The sequence below is a fragment of the Alosa alosa genome, chromosome 12 (assembly GCF_017589495.1).
Source record: "Alosa alosa isolate M-15738 ecotype Scorff River chromosome 12, AALO_Geno_1.1, whole genome shotgun sequence".
Classification (NCBI taxonomy): domain Eukaryota; kingdom Metazoa; phylum Chordata; class Actinopteri; order Clupeiformes; family Clupeidae; genus Alosa; species Alosa alosa.
The window spans coordinates 34,130,949-34,148,256 of record NC_063200.1 but is presented as its reverse complement, the minus strand read 5'-3'; the positions used below and the strand labels follow the sequence as shown (position 1 = coordinate 34,148,256).

The window sequence follows — 17,308 nt, the reverse complement described above, 5'->3', positions numbered from 1 at the left end:
TGTTACATAGTTATAAATATGGACATGACCGCTTAATGGAGATTACGGACATGGCGACTGCACTGCTCGACTCTTTTTGTTAACAAATCAAAACACCAAGGAAAACGTTTTTGTTTCTGTGGCTATGAATGAGAGCGCGTCGGCGCAATGGGCTGGATATGTCAACGGGGTAGCCTGAGGTGAGTGACCCACGCAAAAACACAAAGTTTATAATGTTTCGTCACACTATTTGAGTTAAACGAGCACAGTGGTGTCTCGTAAGGTCTTGGAATGGTTTTCTGAGTGTGTTTAGAGGCCCCAAACGTGGTTAAATATCATGCCCCCCAAGGTTAGCATTATAGCTAATTTCGAAGCGCTGGCAGCCAGTGCAGATCTCTGGTTTGGTAGAGTCGATTTTTGTCGGGTTTTTTGCTTCCCCAATCACGAGGTGACCCTGAACGATTTTGAGGTTAAAAAGCCCCGGAATTTTACAATATTTTTCTTATTGATTTTGTGTGATTTTAGGCATGTCAATGAATAAATATAGGTGCCGTACCTAACCCAACATGCTCCCCAGCTCTTAGTACAGACCATAGTTATCTCTTGCCTCGACTACTGTAATGCAAATTACATTTTTCTCAGATTTTCCTAAATAGTTGATGCGAATGACAGTCAGTATAATTTTGAAGTCATCAACCGTTAATAATTTGAATTTTATTGAACAAACCTCCCAATGATAAAAGTATTTTTTTCAAAACTAAAAACTCAAAATGCACTGTTCCAAATTATTATGCACAACTGAGTTTCAAGACATTTTGTAAGTTGTAAAGAACTAAAAATGGTCATTTGTTGATTGGGGCCACACCATGAGTTTCTTTCCTTTTATGGCCAGAGGTATTCTTTGCAGCATGAGATGGTGCATTGTCATGCATAAAGATGATTTTGCTACGGAAGGCACGGTTCTTCTTTTTGTACCACGGAAGAAAGTGGTCAGTCAGAAACTCTACATACTTTGCCGAGGGACCCTAAAGGGGCCTACCAGCTCTCTCCCCATGATTCCGGCCCAAAACATGACTCCGCCACCTCCTTGTTGACGTCTCAGCCTTGTTGGGACATGGTGGCCATTCACCAACCATCCATTACTCCATCCATCTGGACCATCTAGGGTTGCACAGCACTCATCCGTGAACAAAACTGTTTGAAAATTAGTCTTCATGTATTCCTGAGCCCACTGCAACCATTTCTGCTTGTAAGCATTGTTTAGGGGTGGCCGAAAAGTAGGTTTATGCACACTTGCAAACTTCTTGAGGATCCTACACGTTGAGGTTCGCGGGACTGCAGAGGCACCAGCGGCTTCAATTACCTGTTTACTGCTTTGCAATGGCATTTTAGCAGCTGCTCTCTTAATCCTATGAAGTTGTCTGGCAGAAACCTTCCTTATTATGCCTTTGTCTGCACGAACCCGCCTGTGCTCTGAATCAGCGACACATTTCTTCACAGTACTTTGATCACGTATATGTTTTCGGGAAATATCCAATGTTTTCATAGCTTGTCCAAGGTAGTACACAATTTCACGCTTTTCAGCAGCAGAGATATCCTTTTTCTTTCCCATATTGCTTGAACCCTGTGACATGCTTAATAATGTGCAACATCTTTCTTAATTAGTTTGCCAGGTGAGCCCAATCAAAGGAAAACTACTTATCACAGCTGTCTGAGATTGATTTCAATGATTTAAAGAGCCCTGAGACACAATACCATCCATGAGTTTAATTGAAAAACCAAAGAAAAATGTTTGACACTTAAATCCAATTTGCATAATAATTTGGAACACGGTGTAGTTGTTGGTGCTTTGTTTTATGTGTAGGGCCAATATCAGCAACATGCACCACCAGAGCTAAACTAGGCTTAGTAAATCTAGGTTTAAATAGGGGATTAATTAACCAGAGACCAGGGACATCTTAATTTTAACCCTGGATTAGTTAAACCAGTTTAAACAAAGATTAAAATAAGATTAATTTATGTTCATTGTCCGCCATGATGGAATCTGACACGATGATTTAATTAACCCCACTTCTGCTCCGTCACCCAATAAAGGTTTTATCTCGCTGCGACTAATAGTTCCGGAGCAATGTAACCGAGAAGAATGGGTGTGTTTTTTGACGCAATTTGCGTCAATCGGGCTCCAATGGTTAAACCATGTCAACCTAGTAACCACCATAGCAACCAGCATAGCACATGGTTTATATGGCATAGCAACCACCATATGTTCCCTAGCAACACCCTAGCAACCATCTTAATTACCCTAGCAACAATCTAGCAACCACCACTATAAAGTCAACCTAGCAACCACCATAGCAACCAACATGATTACCCTAGCAACCAGCATAGCAACTGCTTTATTTGGTATAGCAACCACCATATGTGCCTTAGCAACACCTTAGCAACCATTTTAATTATCCTAGCAACAACCTAGCAACCACCGTAGCAACCAACATCATTACCTTGTCTCCATCTTTCTACTTCAAACTATTCATCTATCCATTAAACTATCTACATATACACATCCATTAAACTGTTTATCAACATTGATCAAACTATCTATCTAGCAACCAGCATAGCAGCAAATTTATATGCCACCATATGAACCTTAGCAATACCCTAGCAACCATAGCATTTTTTCTGAATTTGGTGATGGTGCCTGAATGTTGCCGTCCGTTGGAGCCTACTAGCCTGTCACCCAAGTGTGGACACATATGTTTGAATGTCCTGGTGATTCCCCGATTCCGTTGCCTCTCTTTCGTGTCTCACTCTCGCCTTCACACCATCTCTTGTATTTGAGCGCACCATTGTTTAAATAGATTGTTACTCCATGAAAATGTAAAACTAATCTGATCTAGTGTAAGCCAAAAACTAAAGTAAAAGTGTCAGTCGATAGAAAGGCATTGCCTTGCATGGCAAAGGAGCAGCTGGGCCTGACAGACTGTGCCCAAGGCTACTCAAGGCCTGTGCTGCTGAACTGGGGGAACCACTAAAGCACATCTTCAATTTGAGCCTACACCTTGGACAAGTTCCAACACTGTGGAAGACATCATGTCTCACCCCTGTCCCTAAGAAGCCACACCCTAGTGAGCTTAATGACTACAGACCTGTCGCTCTTACATCACATGTGATGAAGACAATGGAGCATTGGTCTTAGGCATGCTCAGACCCCAGGTACGCCATGCACTAGACCCGTTACAGTTTGCTTACCAGGAGAAAGTGGGCGTGGACGATGCCATCACTTATCTTCTACACAGGACACATTCCCACCTGGACAAGGGGAAAAGTGCTGTGAGAATCATGTTCTTTGATTTCTCAAGTGCTTGTAACACCATCCAGCCCCTCAGATTGGGAGACAAGCTCTTGCAGATGGGTGTGGACGCTCACCTGGTAACCTGGATTACAGATTACCTGACCGAGCGACCACAGTTCGTCAGACTGAAGAACTGTCTCTGACACTGTGATCTGCAGCACCGGAGCGCCACAGGGAACTGTGCTCTCTCCAGTCCTGTTCACCCTGTACACATCTGACTTCTGCTACAACACCGAGTCATACCACATGCAGAAGTTTTCTGATGATACTGCAATTGTGGGGTGTATCAGGAACGGGCAGGAGGAGGAGTACAGGAGCCTGGTGGAGGACTTTGTGCAATGGTGCAAACTCAATCATCTTCAACTTAACACTTCAAAGACCAAGGAGATGGTGGTGGATTTCCGCAGGTCTAAGCCCACTCTGCTACCAGTTCACATTGATGGGGTCAATGTGGAGGTGGTTAGCACCTACAAGTATCTGGGTCTCCACCTGGACAATAAACTGGACTGGTCAGCCAACACTGATGCACTCTACAAGAAAGGGCAGAGCAGGCTGTACTTCCTGAGGAGGCTGCGGTCCTTCAATGTGTGCAGTAAGCTCCTCAGGATGTTCTACCAGTCTGTTGTTGCCAGCGTCCTCTTCTATGCAGTAGTATGCTGGGGTGGAAGCACAAGGAAGAAGGATGTGGGGCTTAATTGACAGGCTGGTAAGGAAAGCTGGCTCTGTAGTGGGAGCTGAACTGGAGTGTATCACTTCACAATCTGACAAAAGGACCCTGAACAGACTGATCAACATCTTGGACAATGAGTGTCACCCACTCCACAGCACTATTGTTAAACAGGAGAGCCTGATCAGCTGGAGACTTCGCTCACTGCCTTGCACAACTGACAGACTGAGAAAGTCATTTGTCCCCAGGGCCATTGAACTGTTCAATACCTCACTTAAGGGAAGAAGAGAGATAGACTTCTCTGCATAGTCTGTCTGCCTCTTCATCCCCTCCATGTTTGGTACTGCCTGTCCACTAGCCACTTGTACCACTGTCTTTATGCCTCACTGTTTGCGTGCTATATTAGCACATTAGCACATATGCATAACCCCCCCCTCCATGCCACAGCCGAACTGTGGCCACACTTATACATGTTCTTAAATAGTTAAATATATAGATATATAGACTTTCCTTTACTTTATTTCTGCATTGTTGCACTGTTGACTTACTCATTTGCACTATCACCATGACCACTATCACCATTGCACTACCACCATGACACTCATTCACACAGAGCACCTTAGAGCACCTTACCATACCTTACTATGCACAGAGAATCACAGGCTCAGTCCCTGCCTCAGTCATTGCAAGCACCTTTGATTTATTAATCACCACTATGTGGATACTGTTTTTAGAATTGATTTAGATTAAGTGTTAGTATCATTTGTAATTGTGTTATTTGTATTTTAGTATATTTGTATATATTGTATTAAGTGTTAGTATAATTTGTATTTTAGTATATTTAGCATATTCTTTATCTTCTACTGTCCTTACTGCTTAGTTGTGTTTTTATATTATATACTTTAATTACTCTTCTGCTGTTAAAGAATGTGTTTGTCTTGTATGTATGCTGCTGAGACCTTAAATTTCCCCTGGGATCAATAAAGTATCTATCTATCTATCTATCTATCTATCTATCTATCAAAGGAGAAAAACAAATAGCTGAAATAATTCAAAAGGGACAGGCAGGCTGCATTCTGTAACAGTTTGTGGCGCCATCACCATAGCATCAACAGACAGCATAGACTGGTATCTTAAAGAGAGTAATTGTTAGCAATGTGCTTGACATGATTCATTTGCTCTCATCAGGAAATCTGTGTCATCAATCACAACCAGAAGATCCAGCATCGCAGAAATGAAGTCAGTGGCGACTCGCAGCATGGTCTTCACCAGGTGAGTGGCCTTGAACTTCACCTTGATATCAGACTGCTTTGAGCCTCCATATGCCCCCTTCATAATGCACTAATGTGTTTTCTATGCTTTGACCACTAAGCTTATATTGTTTTCTCCTGACATTTGAAGAATGAAGAGGAGGAGGAGCTCAGGAACTCAAGAGTTAGACAGGAGAGACAGAAGACCCTGGACCGCCTACGTAGCTTCAAGCAGGTAGGGTAGTGAGTAGAGCCATGCACATATACTAGAATAGACTGGACATCGACTCTGGGCATATTGGTTACATGCACACTGACTTCTTGAGCTAAATTTTTTAGTACTAAGTCAGATGTTTGCTTTTTTCCTTTCAGCGCTACCCTGGTCAGGTCACCCTGAAGTCCCAGAGGCTGCGATTGGCCCACAATAGGAAGAAATGTGGAGCCATCCAGTCCATGACTTCAACAGAAAAGCAGCTGCATACACAGATGATGACACAGACACAGGTGGCCAGTGTGCAGACAGATGACTGTGACACCTCCATGGTCCCTCCAGAAGGGTCTGCAGGCAGTTTAGTCTGTTTCTCGTTACCTGCTGACGGAGCTAAGCCCGTCCTCTCTGCCCCTTGCTCTTTGCACCCAAACATAGCCACTGCCTTTGTTCTGCCTTCCTCCCCTCCACCACCACCACCACCTCCACCACCCTTTTGTGATGATATTGGCAGTAAGGGGCTTACAGATGCCGTCAGCCCCAAGCAGCAGCCCTCCGCAGCCTCCCCCTCACCTCATGGGTCTTTTAGTGCCCGGTTTGACAGTAGTCAACTTCTCAGTGCCCGTCGTAAACTCAGGAAGACCACGTCATTGGAGTCATCCCAGTGGAGAAGAGGTGAAGCACATTCAAATACACACAAGATAATCTACATATATCTAATGTCAGACTCAGGTTATGTACCTTGACGAGATGAGATGAATAGCAGTTTTGAGTAGGGGTGCACCGATCCGATATTAGGATCGGATATTGGCCCCGATATTGACAAATTAGCTGAATCGGGGATCGGAAAAATGAGCAGATTCATGGGCCGATCCGAATTTATTTCAACTTCTGAGCCGTGACCACAACCAGTCACTTAGCACTAAATAGGCATTTCTTCTGGTGTTTGTCATTAGGCTACGTCATTGTCTTTACAGTCTACCTATTTATTTCTGGTTTTACTATTCATTATTTTATTAACCACCATTTGGCATTGATTAATTACGTTTGATTGATTCATGCGTTTTTGTTGCATTTTTAGGTAACACGTTCAATGCGTGACGGGTCAACACACAATACTCAAACCAAAACACATTGTCATTTTCATCTCTTATCTGTATAAAATGTTCCTGGTATCAAGAAATGCAAATGTCCACACTAGCTGTTAAAAACTTCTCATTTATTAGTTAAGACGTACAACTTCGTATACTGTTTACCACCATTGAACCTCTGTGAACTTCGTACGATGATCACGCATACGTTTCGGGAAATATCCAATGTTTTCGTACAATTTCACGCTTTTCAGCAGCAGAGAGATCCTTTTTCTTTCCCATATTGCTTGAAACCTGTGGCCTGCTTAATAATGTGGAATATCCTTCTTAAGTAGTTTTCCTTTGATTGGGCTCACCTGGCAAACTAATTATCACAGGTGTCTGAGATTGATTTCAATGATCCAAAGAGCCCTGAGAGACAATACCATCCATGAGTTTAATTGAAAAGCAAAAAAATAAATGTTTATGACACTTAAATCCAATTTGCATTATAATTTGGAACATGGTGTACATTACAGGGACGTTGAGCATACAGTGGACATATGATCTTTACCTACTCACTTTCTCCATATACTCACTCGTGCTTTTTACTGTATTTTATTTTTGTTGCTTTTTTTCAATTAGAATTGAGCTATCTTGTATCAACAATTACCGACATTGTTGTGTGGCAAAATAAAGTATTATCTTTGAGACATGTTTATCTACACTGCTCAAAAAAATTAAAGGAACACTTTGAAAACACATTAGATCTCAATGGGAAAAAACTCATGCTGGATATCTATACTGATATGCACTGGGTAATGTGTACTGGGTAAAGGATGCCACAATATTTTTTGGTAATGAAAATGATCAACCTACAGATGGCTGAATTCAAAGACCCCCACGAAAATCATTGAAAAAAGTAAAAAAAAATGATGCCACAGGCTCGTCCATTTTGCCTAAATTTCATTGCAGCAACTCAAAATGGTACTCAGTAGTTCGTATGGACCCCACATGGTTGACAATGAGACGGCAGATGGTGTCCTGAGGGTCTGCTCCCAGATGTGGACACTGCCATCATTGAGCTCCTTGACAGTCTGTGGTGCAACCTGCCAGTGTTGGATGGACCAAAACACAATGTCCAAGAGGTGTTCTACTGGATTTAAGTCAGTGGAGTGTGGGGGATTGTCAATGCTATCAATTCCTTCATCCTCCAGGAACTGCATGCACACTCTCGCCACATGTGGCCGGTCATTGTTGTGCACTAGGCGGAACCCAGGGGCCTCTGCACCAGTACAGTGTCAGACAATGTGCCTGAAGATTCATCCCGATACCTAAGAGCAGTGAGGGTGCCATTGTCTTGCCCACAGATGTCTGTGCGTCCCTCCAAAGGGTATGCCTCCCCAGACCATCACTGACCCACCACCAAATCGGTCATGCTGAATGATGTTGCAGGCAGCAAAATGTTCTCCACAACATCTCCAGACCCTTTTGACGTCTGTCACATGTGCTCAGGATAAACCTGCTCTCATCTGTGAAAAGCACAGGGCGCCAATGGCGGACGTGCCAATTTTGTATTCTATGGCAAATGGCAATTGAGCTCCACAGTGCTAGGTAGTGAGCACAGGCCCCTCTAGAGGCCATCGGGCCCTTAGGCCACCCTCATGAAATCTGTTTCTGACAGTGTGGTCACAGATATTCACACCAGTGGCCTGCTGGAGGTCATTTTGTAGGGCTCTGGCAGGGCTCCTACTGTTCCTCCTTGCACAAGGAGCAGATACTGGTCCTGCTGCTGGGTACAGGATCTTCTACCACACTGCCCAGCTCTCTTAGAGTAACTGCTTGTCTCCAGGAATCTCCTTTTGAGACTGCGCTGGTAGACACAGAAGTCCTGGCAATGGAACGTATTGGTGTGCCATTCTGGAGGAGTTGGACTACCTGTGCAACCTTTGTAGGCTCCAGGTACTGGCTTATACTACCAGTAGTGACACTAACCCTACCCAAATGCGAAACTTGTGAAAAATCACTCAAGAAGGATAAAGATGGAAAAATTATCAGTTGCCACCACCTGTAAAACCATTCCTGTTTTGGGGGGTCTTCTCATTGTTGCCCCTCTAGTGCACCTGCTGTTAACTTTGATGACACCAAAGCAGGTGAAACTGATTCACAACCCCCTCTGTTATGTAACTGGCCATACCAATAGCTTACACGTTTGATAGCCTTGATGCTATACTCCTATGAAAGTGTTCCCTAATTTATTTTGAGCAGTGTATATTTGTAGTATTTGACATACACCTGTCTCATCCAGCTCATGTGTCGGAAGCAATTGTATGGGTTTAGTGTTTTACGTAGAAATAAGTCACACTATTTTCACCATTTATATACTGCAGTAAATTATTAAAAATCTAACATAATGAATTGTCTTCCTTTATGCTTTTTGTTAGTAGCAAGCTCTCCAATGGATGAGGTGCTGGCATCCCTGAAACGTGGTAGCTTCCACCTACGCAAAGCAGAGCTGCGCGTGATGGCACCTGACCCAAACACAGATGACGGCAGCAACATTCTGGCCCAAATCCGCAAAGGTGTCAAACTGAGGAAGGTGCCACCACATGGGGGCCGCAGTCTGCCCCCTGACACCTGTGACCCCTTAACTCGTAGTATTCATGAAGCCCTGCGTCGTATCAAAGAAGCTTCCCCTGAGTCAGAGTCTGAGGATGAGGGACCTCCCTGCACAGATTGGGAGAGCTAGGTCATGCAGACATTTATACTTCTCACACACAAATATGGAAAGACATACATACATTATAAAATGTAAATGTGTATAGGCTACACTTATGACTAAGGTTTGGTCACTTGTTTGAAACGTCCACACAGACCCATTAGTCAACACACACATCTTCCCTCTATGTCTGAGATTTCATATCTGGCATGTGTATAAATTAGTTTACCAAACCTGGAAATAATTGGGTCCTTAAAAGTGTAGCTTATTCAATAATCATAGCACATATAAAGAACTTATAACACCTTGTAAAAAGCTTCTTATGCATTCCAACCCTGTGCCTCTGTCCATATCATAGCAAATATGTTTTTTGCATTCATATAATGTTGACCAAGGCAAGTGATTATCTGTACTGCAGTATATGTGTAATAACTGTGTAATGTGTTTTCACTTTGTGCTTCTTTCCAGCTGTTTAGAAAGACTCAGAAAGAAGTCTGTTTTGTCTCCTCCTGCGTCCGTGAGTTAAGACATTACGAGAAAGGGAGACTTTTTAAATTGTATTAAAATTACTTTTTATTTCTCTTACTGGGTGAGGCCCAAGAAAATGTCCCCCGTAAACTGTGTAGTACTGCCACCTACAGTAAAAAAGTCTCTCTTACAGTGTCTTGTGTAATGGTTCTGAATGGACATTAACAATGTTATTGTGTTTCACTATTGTTATTTTTAAAAAGAAAACAAATGTCCCAGTGGTGAGGCAGTGCATTTCATTCCTGTTCTTCCCAATGATCTGGTGGGCCAAATTCAGATTAACTCCATATTAGGAATACCTGATTACTTCCAAAGGTTTTGACCAGTAAGGTTTCATATCTGTCAACATGCAAGACTACTGTAGAAAGTGTGTTCTTGCATTCTAAGCATGTTTTCAAAAACAAAACACAAAAAATGCTCGTTAAGCAATCTCAGCGTGAGATATTGCTTAATGAGAGTGATGAGTTGCCATGGACCCTGTATGTCTCAAGAAATCTTGAACTGAACATTAAGGTTTCATTCCAGTCAACATGCAAAATTCTACTGTAGATAGTGTGTTGTTGCACTCTAAGCATGCTAGTACTGGGAAATGCAAAATCACTTAGGCTAATATGCCACCTCCCATAGATTTAGCGCTCATAGCAACACACTACACTGTTACATCTGGAGGAGTAATGGATTGTCATACTGTACTGAACTCGGCTTGTTTCATTTTTTCACATGTATAGTGTTTTTGTAATCTTTTGTTATTTCTTTCAATGTTGACATAACCATGTTGATTCTACACTCTATGCATTATCTTATTTTGTAGTATATTCTACTGGCATACAAAAAAAGGCTGAAAAACTAAGATGTCAATCTTGTATTCATGTCCTGTATTTAGACCCACTGTGTTCTCAACTCAAGTCTTGGTTTATGGACTAAAAACGTTTGCAGCCTAATAGCTCATGTATGCAGTACTTTGAATGGATATCGATGTGAAAGGGGCACACATGATTTGGGTATATGTACACAAACACATTTATTATGGACCTTGATTATTTTTACAAGCATGAGTTCTAAGCCAAAGCAATTACTGCTTTGCTGTCCTCTCCATTGATCTACATGTTTTGCCAACTAGCCCTAAGGCTAAAAATGGGTTGAACCAAAATGTTAACCGTTTATTATTAATTTATTTCCTGAAATCAGTCATCCTCCCTACATCACCTTCATTGTAAGTGTACCATGAGATAGTTCTGAACAACTACAGCTAGCAGTCCTTTGCCTTACTAAGTGATGTAATTTGGAAAATGTTATATATTTTTTTCATTGGTTTATGTCAAGGCTTCTCAGATTAATTTTGTATGACCGCATGCTATGCAAAGGGCTGGAGGGTAGTTTTTGCCTTTATTCAGACAGGACCGTGACTAGAGTGACTGGATGTGAGTGGGAGAGAGATGGGGTAGGATTGGAATATGAACCGGGTTGGATTTGAACCTGGGTACCTGTCGACACTTGGACTCACTGCAGCATCTTGCACAGTGTAGTCACTCTTCAGCTCAATTAGCTGTTCCTGTATTCCTGTAGATAGATACTTTTATTGTGCACTGCAGACAAATGGGTCTAAAATACTTGGTGTCATCATTCTGACAGACATTTTGTTGCATTTTGTGAGTGAGATGTCCGCGACTTCGCACTCCACTTGTGTCACCCACTAGGTACTGTACAGTAGCTAACTGCAAAAGACCGATTGATTGAGAGGATGCAAAATGGCTATTGCTTGAGCTCAGAACTTGTATTAAGACCCCAGCAAGTATTAAAGGCCTCTCATGGACTAGCCAGGGAGTAAGAAACAAGCTTAATATTTTACTTCTGTGCCCCGTAAGCATCTATGTGGCTGACTTTTGGATTACGTTGTTCTCTGTAATATTTTGGCCTTTGTCTGTAAACTTATTTTTCCTTATAACTGTTACAACTGGTTTGCAGCCAACACTACACTTAAACTTAGTTTCAAGAGGTCACTACATATGTGCAATACTATATTATGAAAACTGAAAACCTTTATTTCATGTGTATTTGAAGTTCAACATAAAGTTCGAGGTCCATTTGCATGATCGCTTAAACTACATATATATTTATGAAGACTTAATATAGAAAAAAATGTATAGCAATACTATCCTGATATAAAATGCTTTTTCAAACTTCTTTTGTTTCATTTTGCTTTTCTGATTAATGTATTCCTGTTAACTGTTTGGTAATTAGAAAATGCATGCCCCCTTAAGTAAGGCAGGGGTGTGGGGCAAATTATCTTTTTCAAACTTGATTTAACATTGACCTGTAGGAGACTGATACAGCTGGGTTTAGGAGGAAAGACTGCAGTTGTAATAATTTTCTCATTCCTGAAATAAACCAATAAACCAAAGTCAGCATTTTAATTTCTAAACCTCAACTACAGAGGAAGTAAAAGATGTGAAATCTGACAAAGGCAGGTCTCACATCGAGAACCTCTGGATCTCAAGACAAACAACTTGCCTAGTGAGATAAAGCTGGGCAAGAATTGGTATAAGAAAGGTGGGATGGGTTGAAAAGCAAAGAAAGTTTTTTTTTTTTTCTTTCACCAATAATCAAGCTTTTAAGTTGGGTTTTGTTGTTGAAGATAAACCTTTATAAAACATTATCCATAATACTACAATACAACAACAAATAATACAAATTAAAATTTATTTATTTACCCATTAATGTCCACTGTGGAATTTTCAAATCTCCTTGAGCAAAGCACAGATCAGTTGAAATTTTTCAAATGAATCGAAGTAGGGCCTATGTGGCTACAGCGGATCTTCAGAATAGGTTAGGAATTTCAGATCTTTATAAAACAGCCTGGTGCCCAAAAAAAACCCCTATAAAATGTAAATATGAACAGAATGTGATAGTCTTCGAACCTCATAAACCCGTATTTCAAAAGGGGCATAGGCAACATACAGTACCCTCCAGAATTATTGGCACCTCTGCTAAAGTAAAAACCGGTAGCCTATAAAAAACAATATGTTGGTGATTTATTGTAATCTCTCAATGAAAAAAATTAAGAAAAAAAAGGAAAATCTCATGAAGAAATAAATATTTAACTAAAACACATTGCTCACAATTATTGGCACCCCTGAAAAATCTTAGTGTTTTTAGTGTTACCGTTAAAGTTCACCATGTTCGATTGTCTGCAAAACTAATACATTTCTGTAGATAATCTCCACATTATGGATGGTGTTTTGGTGGTTGAAATTTTCGCTCCATCTCAAAATGGATCACTTTGTCATCTTGGATGCTGATCATGGATCACTCTTCTCCAAACATGCACAACTCCGCTAAACCTTAATAAGGGCACACCTGGACAAAGAATTTAGCTTTCGCTGGATTTTTTTTTACCCAGGGACATGGCCTGAGATTGGCATAAAAAAAGAAGCATTACATTCCAATGACACCATGTTCATTTCAATTGTGGGGGATAGAAAAGTATTTTTTTGGGATGTTTTTCAACCAGGGGGGTATTCCAGAAAGCAGGTTTACTGGCTTAACTGGGTATGTTAACCCAGAGTTAGCGGTAAACCTGGGATTTCAGTTCCAGAACGCTCAAAAATGATCAGGCAATGTAAGTAACTATGGTAACATAGGCTCTGAACTGAACTGGATATGTAAACCCAGAGTAAACGGTAAACCTGGGATTTCAGTTTCAGAAAGCTCAAAAATGATCAGGCTATGTAAGTAACTATGGTAACATAGGCTCTGAACTGAACTGGATATGTAAACCCAGAGTAAACGGTAAACCTGGGATTTCAGTTCCAGAAAGCTCAAAAATGATCAGGCTATGTAAGTAACTATGGTAACATAGGCTCTGAACTTAACCTGGTAGGGGGTAGGTTTTGTTCAGGTTATGTTCAATTATGTTCGGTTATTTCAGTGCATGTTCAATCAGGCTGCTATTTTTACACTTGTCACACAATGGCGTTTCATTTTGACGAAGGTCCGATTGACAAAGAAGCACAAAATCATGTAATATTCATCTGTGCAATTCACCGTGAGAGGGCGATAAGACCACGACATCACATGATAGCCTATCCATTCTTTTCCAAACAAGTTTTTCAAGAGTGCTAGAGTTTTTCAGCTGAATCCTAAATATAGGCTACTTGAAAATCATTATCCATCCCTACATTATGCATTGCATGGTGGATTAGTAGAATAAAATAAATCTTTAATGTAGGCTAGCTAGCCTACACCATAGTGGACATTTGTGTTTGGCTCACCAGACAGATGGACAAACAACATCTCAGACACATTGATATAACTAAAACAAGTACAGTGGAAAAAAAAGGGAAAACCTATAGAAAATTAATAAATAAGTTTAAATATAGACTAGGCTACATAACAGCTCAGCCGGGCATGCGTGTTGTCACTAAGTTTGGTTAAGAATGCTGATGGCATTTGGGATAAAATAGTTTTTAATAGGCTACACTCTCCGACTAGGAGTTTTTTTGTAGTGTTGGAGACGCAGAGCATATCGGCAAGCTGTCGGTCGGTGCGTAAAGTTTGCCTTGCACTAAAGCAGTTCCTGCTCAACTTCATTAGTTTTCCTGGACACAAACCCACGAGGATCATAAAGTGTAGTTTCACCAACTGGCAGGTCAGCATCACTTATTATGTTTTCCAAATGTGCAACGATGATAGGCTGTCTTAGCTGGTGAGCTTCAATTAACAGGCTTTGGCTTTTTCAGAATGTCCTTAATGTCGATCGGATAGGTCATAGGCCACTTTTATTTTTGGATGCTGTCTTAATGGTGTTGGTGTTTTAAAGCACATTTTTATTAAGTGTGCTTGCTGCAAAGCAGCACACTTATTGTTCTTCTTAAGTTTTATTATTATTATCATTATTATTATTATTCCCGTCTCCCTAATTTTTTGTCAGCTCTAGCGCCTAGGCCCTTTGAGACAGAGACACCGTTCCAACTTTAAAACGTCCGGTCAGTACCGGTGTAAGTTGGTCGCTAAGATGGCGTCAGGTGATGTGTCGTTCGTCCGCCATATTCGATTGAACAGAAAGCGAAACTAAATTTTCACAGGTCACAAATTTGGTCGAACGCCACCTAAACTTGACGCGACATTATCCTTGGACCAAGCCTCACAAAAGTTACCGGAAGGATTTTTGATTTTCGAAAGCGTTTGCCCGTCACAGCCAAACGAAATCGGCCCTTTGAGACAGAGACACCGTTCCAACTTTAAAACGTCCGGTCAGTACCGGTGTAAGTTGGTCGCGGAGATGACGTCAGGTGGGCGTGTCGTTCGTCCGCCATATTGGATTGAACAGAAAGCGAAACTAAATTTTCACAGGTCACAAATTTGGTCCGAACGCCACGAAACTTGACGTACATTATCCTTGGACCAAGCCTCACAAAAGTTACCGGAAGGAATTTTGATTTTTAAAAAGCGTTTGCCCGTCACAGCCAAACGAAATCGGCGGCTAAGCTTCAAACAGAAAGTCGTCCATATCTCAGGAACACTGTCACATATCGATACCAAATTTTGTATTTGAACTCGGGACTCCAATGTGAGGGTGCATAAGCTAAAAAAAAAAAAGAAAACATTCCAAAAGTTTCCATCATTTGGCAAACCACCCACAGGTATTTGGTAACTCTCACCTTTGCACCAATCACCTTCCAAGTATGCTCAATGTCTCTGGGCAGTCACAATGTCTCCGGGCAACCTTGCCCAATCATGAAATCCTTGTTCTGCCATGGGATAGTATGGACTTACAAACTGAAATAGCAAGGAGAACAGTAGCTATATATAGTTTACATAATAGTTGTTTTCACATTGACGGTATTCAAATAAAATGTTTCATTATTGTTAAATATCATGATGGGAGAGTATTATTAAAAATATTACGAGTATGCAAATGCATATGTTTACGGGCATTTAGGTTTTACTGTGTTGTTTTGTTGTAAAGACATGCAAGGCATTCTGGGCCGTAATGAACAGTGGTCGGCAGCACTCCATAGGCTACGTATTAATATGAATAGGTGTTTCTGTAAACCTAGGGACAATAAACAGCTATCTCTGTTACAAAAACGAGCTGGTAATCGCTCATTGAAGATGGAACTATGATAAAAAGATTGTTTTCCTAAAAGCATGTGTGGCATAGGGTGATTTGAGAAAACATAAAAGACTGAACCCCATTTAATTTTTTAGACTTGGAACACTACCACTGATTCTGTAGACCTCTCATTGTGATATTCATCCCTGTTAAGAGTAAACTCTCCAGCAGATGGCGCTCTGTAATACACATAGGCAACTACTGGTAAATAGCTGACGACAGAACAAGAGTTGTCAAGTAAGTTACGTGTGTAGAAGTGCGCTGATGAACTGTCACATCTTTTTGTATTCCCAACAGGTAAATACACTTAAAACAGAATCTTGAAATTAGTTAACAGTAGTAGAAGTACGACCTGTGGTAATGTTAACTCTCTACAACAACGAGTTTTCTTGTGAGTTTTAACTAGCTTCTTCTGGTACAGTGGCGCGCGGTCAGTTAACGGTTATCGGCAAAGCCACTGAGTATGTTTGTTACATTATACGAAAGCTTGTCAGCTAGAGGAATAATACAGTTCAAAAATGAATACTGTGTATGTAATGATGTATGATGTTTACTGTTATGAAAAATAGGCTAAAAGTAAATACTGAAGGTATCATTTTGTGTATTAGCTCCAAGTTTGTGTCAGCGTCAGTCCCAATGAGTGAATGTATGTTAGCTAACGCTAATCGCGATAGAGGTTATTGCATTACTATAGAGGTTATTGCTATGTTACACTCTCTATGTGGTTCTGAAGGAAGGCATCAATACATGAATGTTGTACACACACACACGCGCGCGAGCACAGACACAATTGGCGCCGTCACACACACACACACACACACAAATACTTACCTGTTACATGGTTTCTGCTTATTAGAGAGATTGTCATTTGATGAATAGTTATATGATTACTGTTACATACACATCTGTAATACTTACCTGTTACATGTCTACTGCTTATGAGAGAGGGTATCAATGGATGAATAACTTGGATGTTAGATGATTTCTGCTACATACACATAGTATACTTACTTGTTGGTGGTATAATTGTATAATATGTTACATTATTACTGCTTATGCGAGACATGGAATTTAATTGCATATTCAAAATATCTGTTACAATGTTCTTCTGAAACCCAATGTGTGATTGGGTTATACATGAACTAAAGGTTGTGATACTTAGTAATAGTAATGTGTAACTTTCCCAGTAATGCCTTATAAACAACAAGGAGGCAGTGCCTTTCCCGCCTATCATAGAGGGAAGACAATCCTACATTTTGGTATAATTTACACTGAGTTTGAAACCCATCTCCAGTTATAAAACGTAGTGAACTGTGGTAAACTGCATCAAGTGATTTCAGAGTGGAAGGGGCTGCATGCATATACACAATGTCACCATAGTCTAGGACTGACATTATACTGTAGTTGCTTGAATAATGGT

General features: G+C 40.9%; 1 protein-coding gene across 2 annotated transcripts in view; it reads left to right on the top strand.

The window, feature by feature from the left end:
• jmy (junction mediating and regulatory protein, p53 cofactor) overlaps positions 1–11,953 on the top strand; it is a 70,131-nt gene extending 58,178 nt beyond the window's left edge. Inside the window, exons 7-10 of one of the 2 annotated variants that reach the window (XM_048258586.1) lie at positions 5,187–5,270; positions 5,400–5,483; positions 5,621–6,131; positions 8,974–11,953. In XM_048258586.1, coding sequence (XP_048114543.1) covers positions 5,187–5,270; positions 5,400–5,483; positions 5,621–6,131; positions 8,974–9,275 — 981 coding nt within the window. In that variant the 3' untranslated portion in view covers positions 9,276–11,953. Of the gene's footprint in view, positions 1–5,186; positions 5,271–5,399; positions 5,484–5,620; positions 6,132–8,970 lie in introns of both variants that reach the window. The other variant, XM_048258585.1, reaches the window with a different exon arrangement.
• The last annotated feature ends 5,355 nt before the right edge of the window (positions 11,954–17,308 follow it).